Below are 18,273 nucleotides of genomic sequence, written 5' to 3'. Positions count from 1 at the left end.
TGCAAGGAAGAGTAATAAAAGTAGAATTTAAATAAAACAGAACACATCTCTAGCGTCGGATTGTTGGACACGTGGACGTTCATTTTTTTTTTTTTTTTATTTTCTTAATCAGCACATTGCGCTCGCTATGATTGTATATACGATACTTTCAACATAGAAAATTTAACAAAGATTCAGGCTATTTTATTTCGCTGATGTTTATTTCTTTAATTTTACAAAGAACATTCGTAATAAAGTATATAACATAACTTGACGTATTGAACGATGAAATTACTGTTTTCTCGGACCACCGATTGTTCTCGGGGCTACCACGATCAAAGATGAAAAGAAAAGAAATATAAGGAAGAGGAAATGGGAATGCAATTTCTGTTTATAAAATCGGCACGGTGATCCCCCGATCTCGGACTTTGCGTACTTGACGTTAAAAGATAGGAAGAGAAATAAAAGGAAAAGGACAAAAAAGAAATAAAATAAAAGAGAAAAAAGGACATAGGTCCTCCCTTTGATTACTTACACATCTAAATACATATTCTATTATCGCAGAAATTACGTTCTCTCTCTCTCCCTCTCTCACTTTTTTCTTGTTTTTTGTTCTAACGTCTCACTTATTTGCTACAATGTATGTACCTATTACCATAATCATTATATATCATCAAATGTTACGTCGATGAACAGGAATAGAACAAAAGATGCAAAAAAGGAAAGAACGATGACTGTGATGATGATGATGATGACGATGATAGTGATGATGATAATTATGATGGTGATATGTTAACGTTGAGAAAAGATAGGCGATGTTCCTTTTCAATAATCTTCATCGTTGTTTATCCATGTCCTCTAAAGCAATCGTCACCTATTTATCTAATAGAAAAAATAAAAATTCATATGCTTATATATATATATATATATATATATATATATATATATATATCGTCTATTATCGTTTCTAAACAAGTGGCACGAGCAAAGGCACAAATACATACGAGCGATTATCGTATTGCTTTCCTCCTTTCCGTATACGAAATCAACAGTTGCGAACAATGACGACGATTATGGTTGGCAATTTCGCATTTCTTTTGTTTTCTTTCTCTCTTTTTAAGTGGTACAATGTGTGTGTGTATATATATATGTTTTTTTATCGTTCTTTCCTACTTACGTATCTCTTTTTCTTGCCAATGCAAATAAATGATAATAAAAAAGGACGTGTATATATACACGTTGGCACTTTACGAAGCGAACGTGTCATAAATGTCGTAAGCGCAATTCGAAGAAGGAAGAATGAATGGCTTGGTCTCTTTCAGAATTTTTACGTTTCGTATTATTACTATTACTACTACTACTACTACTACTACTATTACTATTATTATTATTATTTTTATTATCATTATTATCATTATTATTACTATCATTATTGTTGTTGTTGTTGTTGTTATTATTATTATGATTATCAACAGTATTATGCAAAACTATCGCACCATATTCTTGAAAAATATCAGTGCCGACATATGCGTTTAGACTTCGTAGCTCCATGTATATAATCTAAAAAAAAAGGAAAAAAAAACGAAAAAGAAAAATAAGAAAAAGAAACAAAACAAGACATACGAAAAACATGAAAATCATTATTATGGAGTGTTTTCGATAGTTCTCGACAGTCTTAGAAGGCGCATGGATTAGAAGCGCAAAATTGACAATAGGCCTTTTTTCTCGCAGTATCTTAATTCTTTTATCATTCTATCCGTAGTCGTCTTTGCCGTAAAAATGAGCGACGCTCGTTCGAGAAAGTTGTGAAAGTAAACGCGTGGGTTCAAGGGTTACCAGGTCGTCCTTGAAAATTGATCGAAAGAACCTATCGCACCTTCCTTCCTCGTACTCTAATATATTTTTTCGAATATTTCAAATAATCTTCATAACGCATTCCATCATACATCATCACAAATTGTATATAGTATGTATATTATTTATCAAACTTCACATCCTTCTTTAACTCTTATCGATCATTCTATTTCCTCGGTCGATCGTCGTTACATCGTTTGTCATAAGATCTATAACAATATGGTTATCAAAAATATTCTATTTTGTTTTTCCAAAATATTACGCTCTAACTTGGTCAAACTCGTATAATTAATTGCACGATATATGTATGTTCGTACGTATGTATATATGTATGCATGTATATGTATGTATGTATGTATGCATGTATACGTATGTATGCATGTATATGTATGTATGTAGTATATATGTAATACGTTAATATCTTCTTAATAATTAACCGCTTTTATTTGTTTATTTATTTATCCGGTAACCCCCTAAGCACGCCGGGACGGTATTATGTCGTCGTGTAGATAGTACAAAACATACAAGATACAAATAGGTGTATATGTGTGTTATACAAATATTCGACTGTCGTGTAAATACGCAATAGGCGTTCATTCTATACATACGCAAATGTATATTAGAAAAAGAAGAACGTTTCGTCTTGTTTTGGCCCCTCGGTTACACGTGGCAGACGTGATGAACAATCGCTTACGTTCATAGATAAACGTACATATTATGTCTTTTTGTGCGTGGAATGCAAGATTGCTTTTCAGCGAAGACGGATATAAAATATTAGATGTATAATCAGTATCATAGTATCTACATATTCTCTTTTTTTGCTCTTTTTTCATTTCTCTTTCTCTCCTTCGCGCACATCTTCATTTTTCTTTCTTTCTCATTTACCACACACACACACACATACGCGCGCGCGCGTTCACTCTCTCTCTCTCTCTCACTATATATTCATATTTATATATATATATATAATATATATTTATCTTTCCCGTATAGATAAAGGACGACCTACAATATACAATACAATATGATCCTATGCTTACTATATAAAAAAATAATTGATAGGAAAAAAGAACAACGCTTTTCTGGAAAGACGGCGTGGGAAACAAAGGTCTCTCTAAAAGGAGCCCGAGGCAAAAGGCGTAACGCGAAAAAGGAAACGCTTCATCAAGTAAAGATCATATTAACTGATGAAGATTTCATTATTTCTTTTCTCTTGCTTTTACCAAACGAGTATCGTCGAGAAACTTTATATGTTTTCCTGAAACATAATATAAAGATCTTCTCGTATATATCCGTGCGATTAAAAGGAAGAAAAATTAAAAGAAACGAATGGAATGTTGAACGGCGAGAATCACATCCACGACGTCATGAGAAAAATATCTTTTTCGCGTTTCCTTCCGAGTTGTCCCATCGTTGCGATACGGCAGTGCAGTATTGTAGTCTCAAGGAGAAGCAAAAAAAAAAGAGAGAAAGTAGAAAAGGAACAAAAAGGATTTGTAGGAATGACACAATGGTTGGGATGGAACAACTTGACCACGGTACGGTCCATGAAAAGATAAAAGAAAGGAAACGAAAAGGAAAGAAAGGTCGAAAGGAGAAGGGAAAACAAAGGGGGGAAAAAAAGAACGACCGCCGTCCCTCCATTTTATCACACGATCGGAGACCGGCGAAGGTCTACGAGTTCCAGAAATACTTAAAATATATCTACGATGACGTATACGAAATCGTTCTTTCGGTCGCTACTCGAACCTTCACATTTTCGTTTCTCCATAATTTCTATGGTTCTGTTCGAAAGTTTACGAACAAAAGGCAAGAAGGAAAGATCTTTCCTTTGTTTTTTTTTTGTTTTTTTTTTATTTATATATGCCTGGCAAATGTGAAAAGCGAGAAGCGATCGAAGAAAGTAATCGTTGATCTAACGTACATACTTATTTCTTTCTTTTTAATTCTATATCCATTAGAAAGTTTTCTTTTTCTTTCATCGTGTCGCCTGAATCTACCTGTAGAATTTGACATAGGCGATCGATGCGAAGGATAGGTCAGATATCGTCGAATGGCAATCGCGAGAGTCCGTTTCTCAAAGAATAAGAATAAGAGGAAGAAGGGGTTACGATAGATCATAATCAAACGGTGAAGGAGGATACGCGAGGAAAAAAGCAAGATTACAAAAATAATCAGCGCTACGCGTTCGATTAACAGTTTTTTAAAGCGCTATCGAGAAGCATGTGTCATTATATAGATACGGCTCGATCCTTTCGTGAGAACATCGTTGAAACAATCGTCACGATTATTTGAAAAAAAAAAAAAAATCACGAGAGGATCGAGCGAGAAAAGGACTCTCGCGATCGATGGACTTCCATGAAGATCTCCATGATACGTCTTCGACTCTCTCTTTTTCTTTTTCTTTCTCTTCGTCGAGGATGAAAACGACGACGTTAATGGATATTTTCGTATTGTTCTCGGGGTCCCAATTTGCTGCGTAAGATCGATTCTTACGATCTCAGGCAAAAAGAAGACATAACCCCGACGATGATGTCCTACGACAAACTGACTACACGTGCATCGACTCTTTACCCTGTAGCTTCAAAGCCAAGTCGGATACGAGCTGCTTGTAGATCAACGGATCGATGTTCTTACCCAGTTGATAAAGGACGAACCAGTCGCCTATTTGACAATTCTTAGCGATCGTTTCGATGTCGTGCTTGTCTGATATGCGAGAACGAGTACGTAGTAACATCAGACGTAGCCTCGGTCCTGCAACGACGGCTGCGCGATAGGCCAAGCTAAGACCGCTTAGAATCGACAGGATAATGAACCAGAACCAGAGGAACACGTAGATCTTCTCGTTGACGATGTTCAACGGTAGGACGCATAGACCGTCGAACTTTTGTACGGTACCGGACGCACCATATTTGTGGAAGGTACACTTGGTGACCTTCGGGAACACGCGGGACATAGGATCGTCCCGATCTTCCGGCTCTAGTTCCGTGAACTTGACGACGTCCGCCCCGTACGTCGAGAATTCCCCGTCCAGGAAGAAGTCCATAAAATATATCTGTCCGACCACGTTGATGAAGTTGAGGACTTCGCAGAAGAAGAATCGGAACGCGTAGAAGTTCTGGGAGTGCAAATTCAAGGCGAAATAATCAACGAGTAATTTTCGTCTCTCGCATTTTGTTTCCTCGTTTGCAACGGGACAGTTTAGGTCGAGCATGAGCATCTTTATTCTGCCGCCTTCCCAAGTTTTCCAAAGATAACGTGGCACGTAGAAGAGTATCGCCTGGAAGAAGAGGGTGAAACATACCCACTGATAATACTTGTGGTATTTGATATCGTCGACGCCCTCGACGTGACTTCGTACACCAGGTTGTACGACGTCCATGCCAACGACGCCGCCACGGTTCGGGATCGTAAAGGTCGAGTAGATCCAGCAATAAGTGTCCATCACGTGGGGCGGTATTTCATCGACGATGCAATCGATCGGATCGCCGATATACTGCCTCGAGGTTACAAGCAAGGAGAACGCGATCAGTACGATCACGGTGGCTTTGTAGTGCAATCGGAAGACATTGTTGTCGATGCACACACTGTCTAGCTTGAGTAGACCTTTCACCGAGCCAAAAACGTCGAACATGGCTGCTGCTGCTGCTTTCTTCGTCGATCGTCGATATCTCTCAAATAATTCTCTCCCTCTTCTCTACTTCTTCAGCGATCGCCGTCGATCGATTCGCTCCGGCGCACCTTCCTCCTCTTCGTCACGATCGACGATCGCAATAATTGAAGAATTTCGTCGAATAACGCGACGTGACGCCGCGTCTACGGTCTACAGCCGTTCTCGTCGCGTTTGCCTCAAGAGTCGCGTGACATCGGTTTCTTTCTTTTTTATTATTCTCTTCCGCGCGCGCCTTGCTTCTCCTTTTCACGCTCCTTACTTCGAAAGCGGTGCAACGACCACCGTGCGCGTGTGCGCGTTGGCTCTTTTTATAAGCGAAAACGTGAACGAGCACGTGCTTGATTATCGAAGGAAGCGCGCGTCCTGTTGCTTCGAGAACCACTACGCGCGCGACTGTACGACGACGCTGTACTACGACCGTCCTCTAACACACCGAGCGTCACCGAGCAGCTCTCTCGTAATGGCCGCGTTCAGAAACGCCGTACGACATGAGGACACACCGCGCGCGTTCTACCGGCGTTGCTCCCTTTTGCTTTTCTCTTTCTCCTTCCTGCGCGCCCTTTCTCTATTTCTCTCGCGCTCGTTCTCCTCTCTCTCTCTCTCTCTCTCTCTCTCTCCCTTCCTCTCACTTCTTCCTCGGCTCGTCTGCTGGTTTTTCTTTCTCTTTCTCTTTCTCCCTCTCTCACGCTCGTTCACGCATATACTACGCTTTCCCTCCCTCTTCCACGCTAGGACCAACTCGTCGACTGCAGGCCGGTGTCGGGAGCCGAGAACTGTTCGTTGCTTCTGCTCGCAAGGGGAGATTCCGTCCCCCCCACTTTTATGACGCGACGATACCGTCTCCCCCCTACGGAACGCGTCACTACTACGAATGCCGTCCCGCGATCTCCCTCTGTCCTTTTCCAATGCGCACGCGTACTTAACCAATTTCTCCGTCCGTTCGTCTCTCTTTCTTGCCTATTCTGACAGTCTTTCTCTCTCCCTTCCACTCCGCCAGTCGCTCTCTTACCTATCTCTCTTCTTAGCCTTTTAACGCTCGAGCCATGGGGGCACGCACTACGCGGAGTTCGGACAATTTCGGACGAAATCGAATGAGATCGTGACTCAGTTCTTCCCACCATTGCTCCGCCGTGTTCCGAAGCATGCGCTGTAGTACGCGGCAACAGCGGCTGCAGTGGCGCTGTTACCATGGTAACCAACGGCCGAGCGCATGGCGGATACTTGCCGAATCGGAGAAAAGAGAAATCTATCTATCCAACGAAGCTACGTTTATTCGAAACAGTATCAATTTACCAAATTATTATCGACCTTCGATATATCTGTCGATAACGTTAAATAGAATCGTTAAGAAGCTTTGTCGAGTATAAGAAAAAAATAACTTAAATAGCACGAACTCTGATTTGATTTGATTTCATTTGATTTGTTTACTTTGCGATGACTACAAAAGTTCATTCATCGGGCATCTAATAGTTTTTGTAATATGATGCGCAAACGTAAATAATTTAGATTTCATTCGGAGCGTAGACGTCGGATAATCGAGAAAATCGTTCGTACAATTTGTATGCCAACAAAGATGTTCCCGGAAATGAAATAACGCGCGGGAGTGGTATTTAATGCTTGAGGTAAAATGTGAATAAACATCTACGTGGGAGTGTCGATGTTTCTCACGGTCTTTCGATCCTTTCGATAGATCTCGTCAATCGATATAGTACAAAGATTTTTTATAAAGTATACTTCACGCTTGCAATGGAGTTTCATATTATTAAACAATAATATTTAAATATGAAATCTTTCTATTTATCTAATTGACAAGTTAACGTCTCATTAAAAAAGTTGCAGCGACAATAAAACTGAAGATCAAGTCTATTGTTAGAAACAAATGTGGCTGTTATCCATTCTAGCGAAATTATTATAGCACATGATGTAATTAATACTTCGCGGATCGTCACGAGTACCAAGAATTTAAGAATAGAACTTCTTCACTGACAAGAGGTTAGGATCGGATAACAAGAGATATGAGAGCACGACGCGATTACGGTCGAATGAAGTTTTACTCTAATTTTAAGGTTGAAATAATCGTGGAGGAATTGAAAGCATTTAGAGTTTTATGTTATTTATTCTTAGATCGTTTTATTTTAATAATAAATAGAATTTGAAAAAACGTTACTTTAGAGATCGAGTAACAACGGATTTTTCTTTGAAAACACAACTCGTTTGCTATCATCAACTTGTGATCTTATCAGCGCTTTCAAACGATTTAATTGATTTTAAAACAATTCATTGGTCCATTGATATGTATAATAATGAAAATGAAAATATTTCTTATAAAAATATTTGAGATATATTAAACGATAAAAACCCAAGGTCGGTCCTGTGGCGCAACGGATAACGCGTCTGACTACGGATCAGAAGATTCCAGGTTCGAATCCTGGCAGGATCGTTGGTTTTTTTTTGATATGTTTAATAATAATGTTAAACAGTGTTACTTATATTTATAAGTATAACGAGTTTTGTTTTCGTAAATTTATATTTATAAGAAGTTTATATTTGTAAGTTCGATTTTACTTTTGTTATTTTTATTAATATGTATACAGTCTATGCGATATCGTCTAAAATTGAAATATAACACGACAAGCACAAAAATTCTTCTTAGTTTAGATATTTCTTATTTAAATATTTGAAGTAAAAACATCGTAGGAGAACGTGAAAAGAAATTAATCGGAATCAATTCAACGGTCCAAGTAACATAAGAAACGGAAACACACATTGCTTTGATCAGTATGTATGAATACTATCTTCCTGTCTATTGTATATTATGCTTATTGTTTCATCGATTTAAAACAGTCGTCTAGCTATCGCTGCAAAATATATTTCTTATCGTAAATCATGAAAGAGGAGGTCGATTTTAGTTTTTGTTCGTGCCACGTGCGTGCCTAAGGCAGAACAATCCGAAAGAGAACCGCTGATGCCAGTCAGCGCTTACTCACGTTTCTCACGGTCGAAGTATTCGAAATACATACAAGCCTGCATACCTTTAAGCCCGTGCTTTCTCGATCCTTGGATCCTTTCTACGTTAAAATGAATGAGATAGTCACGACGTTGCTTAAACGTCGAGCAAGAAAGCCTTTCGACTCTTTCACAATGTTGCAAAAAAGGTACGCTATTTTACAGTTTAAGAAAAAAAAATCGAATTAGTACTTTCACTGGCATGGTTAAAGCACCTATCGACCGATCATCTTTTGTTCCGAATAAGAAACACGTGATAAGATATAAAAGGATCTACTTAATGTCATGGAAACTAATTGGAAGCAAGCGTAGTCGGATGGGTCAAATAAATTAACCCACCGCGGTTGCTTCTTTTAAATGTAAAAAAGGGTTAGTTGTAAAACGCATGTAAAACGAGAAGGGCTATCAAGGAGAATGCCGAGGACGTTCACGAAGCGCACAGATTTTTCTCTCATTTCTTTTCTCTTGCAAGATGCACCAAATTTCAAAATTCGTCTGCAGTTTCGTATAGTTTCTCGAGATACGTAAGCGTATACTTATGTATATCAGTATATATTTCGATTTTACGAGAAAACAGACATGTATCTATAGGTTAGAGATTATATCTTTCAACGATTCATATATAGAGGCAATTCCGATCAAACGAAACGCCAATTAATCGGTCGCAACGAAATTTTTACGCTTACACGAGGTGATTTAAAAATTGTCATATAATTAATAAATGCAAGGTCGACGATCCGCCCTCGAGCTCGTTATTATACGTAGTCGACCCCCGTATTCTCAGTATGACTTCTGGGAAGGCATTCCTTCGAATTGCCAAAGAATTTTTCAACAGGAGTGGTTTCTCTTACCTGCGGTCTGCGGACAGCCATCGACAAGGCACGATACTCGATACGTCAGGTACTTATACATACACATACACATGTAGATATATGCTTATATACGTATGTGTAGGTACCAAGTACCTGCGACTCCTCGAAGTCACGCTGAAAGGTCGGAGGGGGAAAAAGAGAAAGAGAGAGAGAAAGGAGAGAAAGGGAGGGGCCGGTTTTTCTGGTTTTGGTGTGCCTCAACCTTGCAAGCTTTGCTTGCTCTTCTCGTGAGGTTTACGTACAGGAAGATGTCTGCGTTTTAAAGCGACGCTTTCGACCACTTATTGTTACGAAAAAAATCTTACCGATGTAAATCGAATCATCTTTATCTCCTTTTTCTTCTTTCTCGACAGATACGTAACTTTATTTTTCGATCAAAAATGATTCTAGATTTCAAGGGACGATTCTATTTTTCACGTCTATGATCCTTCCGAAATTTTAATTTTTAATTTTCTTTTCTTTCGTAACTCAAAAATGATTCATCCGATATCCGGTTCAACGTTTAATCATTGGTATAAAATTTAAATTACTTTTAAATTACCGTTATCTCCCTCTGTCTCTCTCGTGATAGCTACTACATGCAATTCACCTTCGACCTTGGGCTATTAAACGAAAAGAGTATCTTATCAACTTTTAATAATTTTTATTTTTGACTTTCAATGACACAGTACCGATTTTATATACATTAAATGTATAATATTTAATTACCCGATTATACTGTTATATATAGTAACAGATATTGGACATATACGTATATAAAATTTACTGTAGCGTTAAAAATATTGATGCTCTCATTAAGATAAAAAGTTTACAGTACGTTAATCATCTTTTTGAAGAGCGTAAAATTCCGATTCTATCGAATTTATTCGACTTACATATTTATATGGTGCATCCTATTCCTCCGCCGATAGTTTTTCTTCATCACGTACATATTGTACAACGAACATAGAGTCGCCATCTACCTATAGGTATTTAATTTCCAGTTCTAACTATATTTTTTTTACACTTCAATCTTATGTATATTCAATAGTGTTACGTGTATGCATTTAAATATAAAATGCAGTAGATTGTTTTAAATAATTTCTCAATTACTATGTACTTCCCTAGTTGCTAACTTATGCCATAATATCTCGCTGTTAACTGGACGAAGGAAAATGTCGACCGTAAGTAAAGTTTCATACAATTAATTATTAATATGAGTTCGAAGATGCATCGTAATTATTTTTTACAAAAGATTCACATAATTCGAATAATTGGATCATATATTTTCTCAATATTTGGATACATTTTAACAAGATTTATTTGTTTCCTATTAGGAAGAGAAACTGTACACACCAAGTGAATGGAGTAAAAGATATAGATCGGAAGAGTTAATGTCTCGATTCCTTATTTTTGCAGTGAACGGTACGACTATGTGTATTTATATATTTAAATTCTAATTAAAAAAACAAATTCTTTTTAATTATATTACAGTAACGAAAAAGGCACGAAACGCTACGAAGTGTCTATTAGACATACCATATGGTCCAACAGAGCGCTCGAAATATGATATTTATGGAATCGATTTGCCTAATGGTACCAATACGTAACTATAAAAACTTTCTTATATAGAAATTTTCTTGTGTCTTTCTTCTTTTTAGATGCACCGATATTTATATTTATTCACGGTGGTTACTGGCAAGAATTAAGCAAAGATTTCGCAGGATTTGCAGTGCCAGTTCTCGTCGCCAATAAAATTAAAGTTATATCGATCGGTTACGATCTGTGTCCTAATGGTAAAATCTATTTTTAAATCTGTATTATATATTATAATAATAACATAGATCGTACTTAATAAAAACAAGAATGCAAAAATTAACTCATTTTTTCTCAGTTAAAATACAAGATATAATCTGCCAAATAAAAGTTGCGATTGAGACAATTTTAAGTTCTGCCGTAGATTCTGGATGTCGGTATGAATATTTATAATATTACAATTACTTATTACGTTAATTCTTATGAAAATTTCATACATGAAACATGAATTCACATCGCGCGATATTATTAAACATTAATATACTATAGATGCGTTTGGATCTGTGGTCATAGTGCCGGCGCACATTTGGCAGCTGCATTGTTACACGATACAAAATGGATCGAATGTATGACAGAGCGAGGATATTTTCCATTAATAAAAGGTTTGTTACTCGCTGGTGGAATTTATAATTTAGGACCTCTTACCAATACCTCGTACAATGAGGCTTTGAAACTCTCGGAGTAAGTATCGTATCATTTTTCGTTTTTTATATCTTCACATTATATCTTTTAACGATTTTTCAGAGATGATATCAGAGAATTAAGTTTTTCTATTCTCGATACTAAAGGAAATAACCCTATAAAAAATTTAAAAGTAATCGCGACTGTAGGAGAGTGTGATTCTCCTGTATTCATTAACGAAACGCGAGAATATGCTCAAGTAAGCCTTTCAATACACAAAAATTAATAGAATTCATATATAATGAGATAAGTAGTAAATTTATCAAGTTTAAAATAATGTTTTTTTGTTTTTCAGAAAATTATGTCTTTTGTGGATAACGTAGAGTATATTTTATTACGCGACAACATTGATCATTTTGATATCGTAGAAAATTTATTAGATGCTGAATTTGTTTTAACGCGATTAATATTGAAATATATGAATGTATAGAAATACGAATATTTAAAGTAAATAATTAAAAAAAAAAAAAAAACATACATATGTATTTTAATACTATCTTTATAATCATTTAACAATTAAATTAATTTAATTGTAATTAATTTTTTATGTATTATTCATTATATGAATTCTTGATTTCTACATATAAATATAATTATTTTAATGTTTAAATATACATATAAAATACTTAATGTTAATGTACACACATGTCGTTATAATGATCGAAATATATATATTTTCGTTCATTAGTTTCGTTCGCAGTCATTTTGGCTTATTTATTGAACTTTCTATAATAGACATTCCTAATGAATTGTTGTTATGTACTTGTTCTGCTGGTACAAGAAGGTGTACGATAGTCTTATTCTGTTTTGTTTCGTTATTATTTTCATTATTATTTGTATTTTGTTGATCAGAAGAATGTGGTAAATGTATAATAGTATTAACGGAACTTACATCAACTACTTGTTGTACCACAGATAAAGATTTCACATTTGACGATTTATTTGAACTAATATCTCTTGGATTTACTTTTAAGTAATTATTTGTAATATTCTTAACATTGATAATACTTTTATTTGCCAAATTTGCAGGTATCAGCACAGTTTTATATTTATTCTTTGAAGGAAGTATTGCTGCCTGAATTTTAAAATTAGGTACCTCTACTTTTGTTATAGCTACATCATTTGTGAGATCAATCACTTCTTTTGTTGCTCCATTTCCCGCGTTTTGAAATTTTTGCTTGTTGTCTTCCCAAGTTGTAGGATGTTTTGCAAATGAACGTACTCGTAGTAAAGGTTTATTACCTCCTGTTGTTTCATCGCAGTCATTATCCAAAAGCATAATTTCATCTGATTCATCTAATTTAACGCAAACACTTCAATGATAAGACAAATGGAAATTTATTTTATATAGAATTATATTAATTCTTTTTAAGTGATATATGAAATAATTCAACCTTACCTTTAGTATCATTGTTATTTAATGTCGATGATTCTTGAATAACCGATACATCTGATTGTATCGCTGAACCTGATTCATTCGTCTTTTCAAAAAGCGCAGAGTCAAGCTTTAAGTGTTTTATATCACATCTTACTTCTTTTATATTTGTTATTAATACATCCTTGCTATCTTTATCCTCGCATGTATTTGTTAAATCATTTTCTAAACTTATCTCATTTTCCAAGATATGATGTTCGTTCTTCTTTATATTTTGTTCACTGCTATCGATAACTACTTCATCTTTGTCACCTTTATCTTTGTCACCTTTATCTGTATCATCTTTATCTTTGTCACCTTTATCTTTGTCACCTTTATCTGTATCATCTTTATCTTTGTCACCTTTATCTTTGTCATCTTTATCTTTGTCATCTTTATCTTCACTTTCTATAATATGATTTTCATCTTCACTTTCTACAATATCATTTTCATCTTCGCCTTCTACAATGTCACTGTCATCTTCATAATCTTCATTATCCTCTTCACTATGTTCATCCTCATCTTTAGACTCTATATTGTGATCTTCATTGTCATCATTTTCTATATTTGTCTTATTTTTTAATGAGGAATTATTCATTTCTTCTTGTTTTCTCACATAGTCTTGAAATACTTGAGTTAACTTCTGTTCTCCGATCTCTCGATTTGTACGTAATTTTTGTGCAAGATCTTGATCTATTAAGGCTGGATCTTCTTGTTTATTTTCCAAACATAGGGAAAACGTATCCCAGTAATCGTTGCGTCTAGCACGTTGTAAATGTTCTCCCAAATTTGTAAATGCCTTTTTAGCTATAACAGTTATTAGTTTATTATAAAGTTATTTTTTATTACACTTTTAACCCTTTCGCTACGGGCGATTAAAAAAAAAATCACTCTATATTTAAAAAAACTCTCTAAAGCATAAGAAGCAAATTTGAGATTTAAAATATAGGTTTATTGCATAGAATCTCATAAAGCAATAGTGTTTTGACATTCAGTTCAACCATAACGAAAGGGTTAAATTAGTTGGAAAAAACTTACCGATCTGAGATTGTTTTTTTTTATCTAATCCTAAATTATTTTTCTCATTACAATCTGAAACACATTTCAAAATGTCTGTGTAATCTGGAAATATTAAATCGTCTGTAAATCTGCCATTTCTTTTTAGTTTGTTTCTTTTAGTGATCTTTGCATTTATGAAATTCGTGATTGCTTGATCCACGATAACAATTTGAGTTGGATTTAAATGCTTGGGTCTCAAATATGGACGACCTGCATCTGCATTATCACCTGTTATACGACAATATTCATTGTAAAGGTTCACCATTCTTTCCTTATATTTTTCAAGCTTAATGTAATTACTGTTATCTTCATCATCAAAATCTACTTCAGCCTCTTCTAACATTTTTATTCTTTTTTCACATATATTCATTACTTTCACTATTTTCTTAAGTCTTTTCTCTATATGAGGATCCATAGTATTATCTTCGTAATCTTCTTCATCTATATCCATCATTTCTGTATTATTAAAAATACTTGGAGATGAAGATGCTTTTGAACTTGACATATCACTAGAAACATTACTTTTATTTGTTTTACTTTGAACAGTTTTTAAAGCTCCTTTAGCTCTAGCTTTCATTTCAGTCTTAACATCCATAATATGATGATATATCATATTATCAGAAGACAATATAGCATTACGTTTTCTGTTCAAAAAATTCTGGAAAACTTCCGATTTTGCATATATAGGATTCATTAACTCGTATCGTCTTTTAAGTTTATTAACGATAATTTCCATTGCCGGTTCTCGTTTCTTTTGTAAACATAAACTAATAAACATAGGAAATATATCTGGTTCTAAAATGGATATATTTTTCTTTTCTTTAATAATCAACTTAGGTTTAACAATACCACTATTTACAGGTGTAGATGTACATATTTGTGATTTAATATCATTTTGTTTGTCACTATCCTCTACTAACTGACCATTCACTTCTTGACTTAATTTTGTCTTCATTTTTTTATCTATACTATTATTCTTTACGTTCGATGTATCATCGACTTCTGATATTTTGCGTTTTTGCTTAGCTATATCTTTTTTTTCATTGTTATACAATAACTCTCTACTTGTATTTACAGAATTAAATTCATTAACTTTTTCATCACTAGACAGAGACTTTTGTTTATCGTTGATCTATAAGAATATATAAACAGATTTTAAAAGACATTAAAATACTAATAAATGATAATGGATGTACCAACGATGATTCAAATATGCTAACTTAAAATTGATTAAATAACATATATTATAATTTCGACAAGAAATATCTTATTAATTTATTAACTAAAATAACTGATATATTAAATGTATATAAAAGAAAGACTAAAAAACATTATGCGAAATTATTAAACCTTTTCATCATCATCAGAAGAAATACAGATAACTTCGTTTTTCTCCATTACTATAACCTTGATTATGTCTTGAATTTTTTCGTTATTGAAATTGACGATAGATTAGTCAAATGAATGAATGTTCATAATTAACACATAACTTTAACCACATCGATACACTTCTTTCACTCAGTAGTAATTTTAAACTTTTATCAAAATAAAAACTTATTTTTTTTTAACACTGCTTAATTACAAAACACTACATATTATTGAAATCTTTGTCATACAATAACGCTTTTTTTTCATTCTTTCGGTCGATTTCTTCAAATAATCGCTTGAATTCAAAACGGAGTGTAATGCATTCATCATACAGAATCCAGTAATAGTTGAGAACACGCAATAGATAAGCATTCATTGTTACCACAATAATAAATAAATTCAAACTATAATGAAAAGAGAGAGGAAATGAGATTTTTAATATATTGAGTAATAAAAATAAAGAAAACAATAAATACATTACATACAATACTCTTCAGAACATCTTCAAAACATATTTTATATCACCCAAAAAATGTATAATTACTTTTTAGTAAAATTATATTGGAAGGAATTACATTGGAAAAATATGAAAACAAACCTTTAAGTTTTTTCAAGATGTTTCTATAGGATGCACCATTGAGAGTTGTTACACACTCTCGAATTTTCCATTAACTATATTATTGGTATATTATAATTAATAAATAATAACTGAATATGGATAATAGACGAATTTTATTAATTATAAATATTTCTTCCTGTGCCAATTATAATTATTTCCTTTAATTGCACATTAGAGAAACTTATTACAAACTTATTACTTGTTACAAATTATTAAAAATGTTTATGTAGATATAATCGATGTTTTCCATTATTAATAAAGGAAAATTAATTACAAATTTATCGAAAGTAATAAATATATTGATAAAAAAATATAAATTTATCGATCTTAAAAGCTATATCTAATAAAGATTTATTCCCTGCAGATACATTCTACAAAAGATACAAATAATTTAAGCAATACATCTCCAATACTAAGTTATTCAAAAGATGTAAAATATCTTCAATATTTAAAAAAAAATAGACGTTTAATGAATCAAATAAAATTTTCACAACAAATTTTATTTGCAGATAATGTATGTATAAAGAATTGTTATTTTGAATAACAATAAACGTAATCATATTAAGATTATATAATGCTGCAGGATAGGATAATATTGAGTAACAAAAGAATTTTATTGTACAAATGAAAAAATTCATGGTTACTTATGATCTAATTTTTTCTTGGTCTGTATGGCATACAAAAAACGAAAATACTGCAGAAAACAATTTAGATTCAAATAATAAAAATATACACTTTAATTTTATGATTTTTAAATAGGTAATATTTCGCATTTAAATGTTTCTATTATTTGTATATGAAATATAAAAATAATTATTTTCATAGATGCTACAGAAATGCATCACAAAAAATCAATTATGATAACAAATCTTTGGATTCACTTGTAGAAAATATTATGATTTCTACAGATGAAATTATTGATACATTATAACATTTGAATACAATGCAATCATGATTAATCTTCTATATGACCATTGAATATTCGCTATTAAGTCATTTATAATTTACCTGTAAAGAGTAAATTATAGTATGTAATGTTACTGTTTATTTTCATATACTAAATAAACACAAAAATGATGACGAATAAAATAAAGGTAATGATAACAAAACAATTCTTTAATCTTTTAGATTTGTATAATTAAATTAATTAATTCCATTTTATATTGTAAATTACATTCATTGAAAAGTTTGCAACCAAGGTTTTATGATCTGGGACGTTCCTTCTTTTCTTTGTAAAGAGCGAGCAGAGAAACGTTTGCAACTTTTACTACTTTAAAACGAACACCGGGAATGTCACCAACAGCATGACCTTTACGTCCAAATCCAGCTACTAAAACTTCGTCATTTTCTTCAATGTTGTTTAGACAGCCGTCTCTCGGTACAAAAGCTGTGATCTTCTTGCCATTCTTGATAAGCTGCACTCTTACGCACTTCCGAATAGCTGAGTTGGGCTGTTTAGCTTCAACTCCGCTATATAAATGAAGATTTTTTTATTTTAATTTATTACAAATCAATTATTACACTTTAGAAGAAATACTCACACTTTTTCCAAAACAATGCCTTTAGCATGTGATGCACCTCCAAAGGGATTAGCCTTCCACCTTGTTCCTAAATGTGCTTTTTTATAGTCTTTATCATTCCAACGTTGATCACGTCTATGAATTACGTGTTTACGAGCTGTGCGAAGACCTCGAGGTTTACCTGCATGCACATGTTTGAGTGAAATATCTCATTTTTTTTACAATTACAATATTAAATATTATATTTAAAATTTCAACATATTTCGGAAAAATAATTTAAGAAATTTATTACAAAATCAGAATTTCGTTTAATAAAATGAAACACGCGGTACAATTTCGTTTGAGGTTATACATATTTTCAGTTCATGAGATATATTTATGATAAACACATAAAATTATATTATCATTGATACATTGCGATTATTATTAAATGCTTTTCATTAAAATATGACAATTCAGAATATATGACGTTTTGAAAAAACTATAAATTTAAGAGCCAGAACATACCCATCTTGATATCTGCGCAATGTAATTGAAAGAGAGCTATCGTCTAACTAAGCAGAAACTAGGGTTTTTTTTGTATTGGTTCGTTGGAATACCCTTAATTCGACCAATCATAGGTATAATATATGTTAATTTTCATAAGATGGCAA

General features: G+C 33.5%; 4 protein-coding genes and 1 non-coding gene across 7 annotated transcripts; 2 read left to right on the top strand and 3 right to left on the bottom strand.

Annotated features, from left to right (window-relative positions):
• Positions 1–26: 26 nt before the first annotated feature.
• LOC127063839 (innexin inx2) lies at positions 27–6,533 on the bottom strand. The gene has a single exon (XM_050994099.1). The coding sequence runs from the start codon at positions 5,465–5,467 to the stop codon at positions 4,385–4,387; it is 1,083 nt and encodes a 360-aa protein (XP_050850056.1). The 5' UTR covers positions 5,468–6,533; the 3' UTR covers positions 27–4,384.
• A 1,340-nt stretch (positions 6,534–7,873) lies between these two features.
• On the top strand, positions 7,874–7,946 carry Trnar-acg (transfer RNA arginine (anticodon ACG)). Its single transcript has one exon. It is a non-coding gene; the product is annotated as a tRNA-Arg (tRNA).
• Positions 7,947–10,078: 2,132 nt separating this feature from the next.
• Positions 10,079–12,180, top strand: LOC127063840 (kynurenine formamidase). The gene is made up of 9 exons (XM_050994100.1): positions 10,079–10,352; positions 10,492–10,547; positions 10,701–10,788; positions 10,858–10,959; positions 11,025–11,159; positions 11,258–11,336; positions 11,449–11,640; positions 11,704–11,839; positions 11,936–12,180. Exons 2-9 carry the CDS (start codon positions 10,539–10,541, stop codon positions 12,068–12,070), a joined length of 876 nt encoding a protein of 291 aa, XP_050850057.1. The 5' UTR covers positions 10,079–10,352; positions 10,492–10,538; the 3' UTR covers positions 12,071–12,180.
• LOC127063832 (protein PFC0760c-like) lies at positions 10,629–15,847 on the bottom strand. 3 transcript variants are annotated; one of them, XM_050994080.1, is made up of 5 exons: positions 15,464–15,845; positions 14,093–15,245; positions 13,418–13,861; positions 13,040–13,372; positions 10,629–12,936 (listed from the first exon to the last, which is right to left on the bottom strand). In XM_050994080.1, the coding sequence occupies exons 1-5, from the start codon at positions 15,509–15,511 to the stop codon at positions 12,341–12,343; spliced, it is 2,574 nt and encodes an 857-aa protein (XP_050850037.1). In that variant the 5' UTR covers positions 15,512–15,845; the 3' UTR covers positions 10,629–12,340. The 3 variants fall into 3 exon arrangements, with proteins under 3 accessions (XP_050850037.1, XP_050850036.1, XP_050850038.1); XM_050994079.1 differs by having other exon boundaries at positions 13,040–13,861; positions 15,464–15,844; XM_050994081.1 differs by having other exon boundaries at positions 12,797–12,953; positions 13,040–13,861; positions 15,464–15,847.
• Positions 15,848–17,198: 1,351 nt separating this feature from the next.
• On the bottom strand, positions 17,199–18,190 carry LOC127064101 (40S ribosomal protein S23). Its single transcript, XM_050994662.1, has 3 exons — positions 18,128–18,190; positions 17,642–17,801; positions 17,199–17,570 (listed from the first exon to the last, which is right to left on the bottom strand). The coding sequence occupies exons 1-3, from the start codon at positions 18,129–18,131 to the stop codon at positions 17,303–17,305; spliced, it is 432 nt and encodes a 143-aa protein (XP_050850619.1). The 5' UTR covers positions 18,132–18,190; the 3' UTR covers positions 17,199–17,302.
• Between the last annotated feature and the right edge of the window lie 83 nt (positions 18,191–18,273).

Source organism: Vespula vulgaris, chromosome 5, assembly GCF_905475345.1.
Source record: "Vespula vulgaris chromosome 5, iyVesVulg1.1, whole genome shotgun sequence".
Classification (NCBI taxonomy): domain Eukaryota; kingdom Metazoa; phylum Arthropoda; class Insecta; order Hymenoptera; family Vespidae; genus Vespula; species Vespula vulgaris.
This window is presented reverse-complemented; position numbering and strand designations above follow the sequence as displayed.

Excerpts from the sequence above, each read along its gene's own strand:
- LOC127063839 (XM_050994099.1), bottom strand. The coding sequence starts at position 5,467 with ATGTTCGACGTTTTTGGCTCGGTGAAAGGTCTACTCAAGCTAGACAGT.
- LOC127063840 (XM_050994100.1), top strand. Across the intron at positions 10,960-11,024 it reads TGGAATCGATTTGCCTAATG|ATGCACCGATATTTATATTT; the intron begins GTACCAATACGT and ends TCTTCTTTTTAG. Across the intron at positions 11,337-11,448 it reads GCCGTAGATTCTGGATGTCG|ATGCGTTTGGATCTGTGGTC; the intron begins GTATGAATATTT and ends AATATACTATAG.
- LOC127063832 (XM_050994079.1), bottom strand. The coding sequence starts at position 15,511 with ATGGAGAAAAACGAAGTTATCTGTATTTCTTCTGATGATGATGAAAAG. Across the intron at positions 15,246-15,463 it reads CTTCTGATGATGATGAAAAG|ATCAACGATAAACAAAAGTC; the intron begins GTTTAATAATTT and ends ATATTCTTATAG. Across the intron at positions 12,937-13,039 it reads AAATAACAATGATACTAAAG|ATGAATCAGATGAAATTATG; the intron begins GTAAGGTTGAAT and ends GCGTTAAATTAG.
- LOC127064101 (XM_050994662.1), bottom strand. Across the intron at positions 17,571-17,641 it reads GGCATTGTTTTGGAAAAAGT|CGGAGTTGAAGCTAAACAGC; the intron begins GTGAGTATTTCT and ends TCATTTATATAG.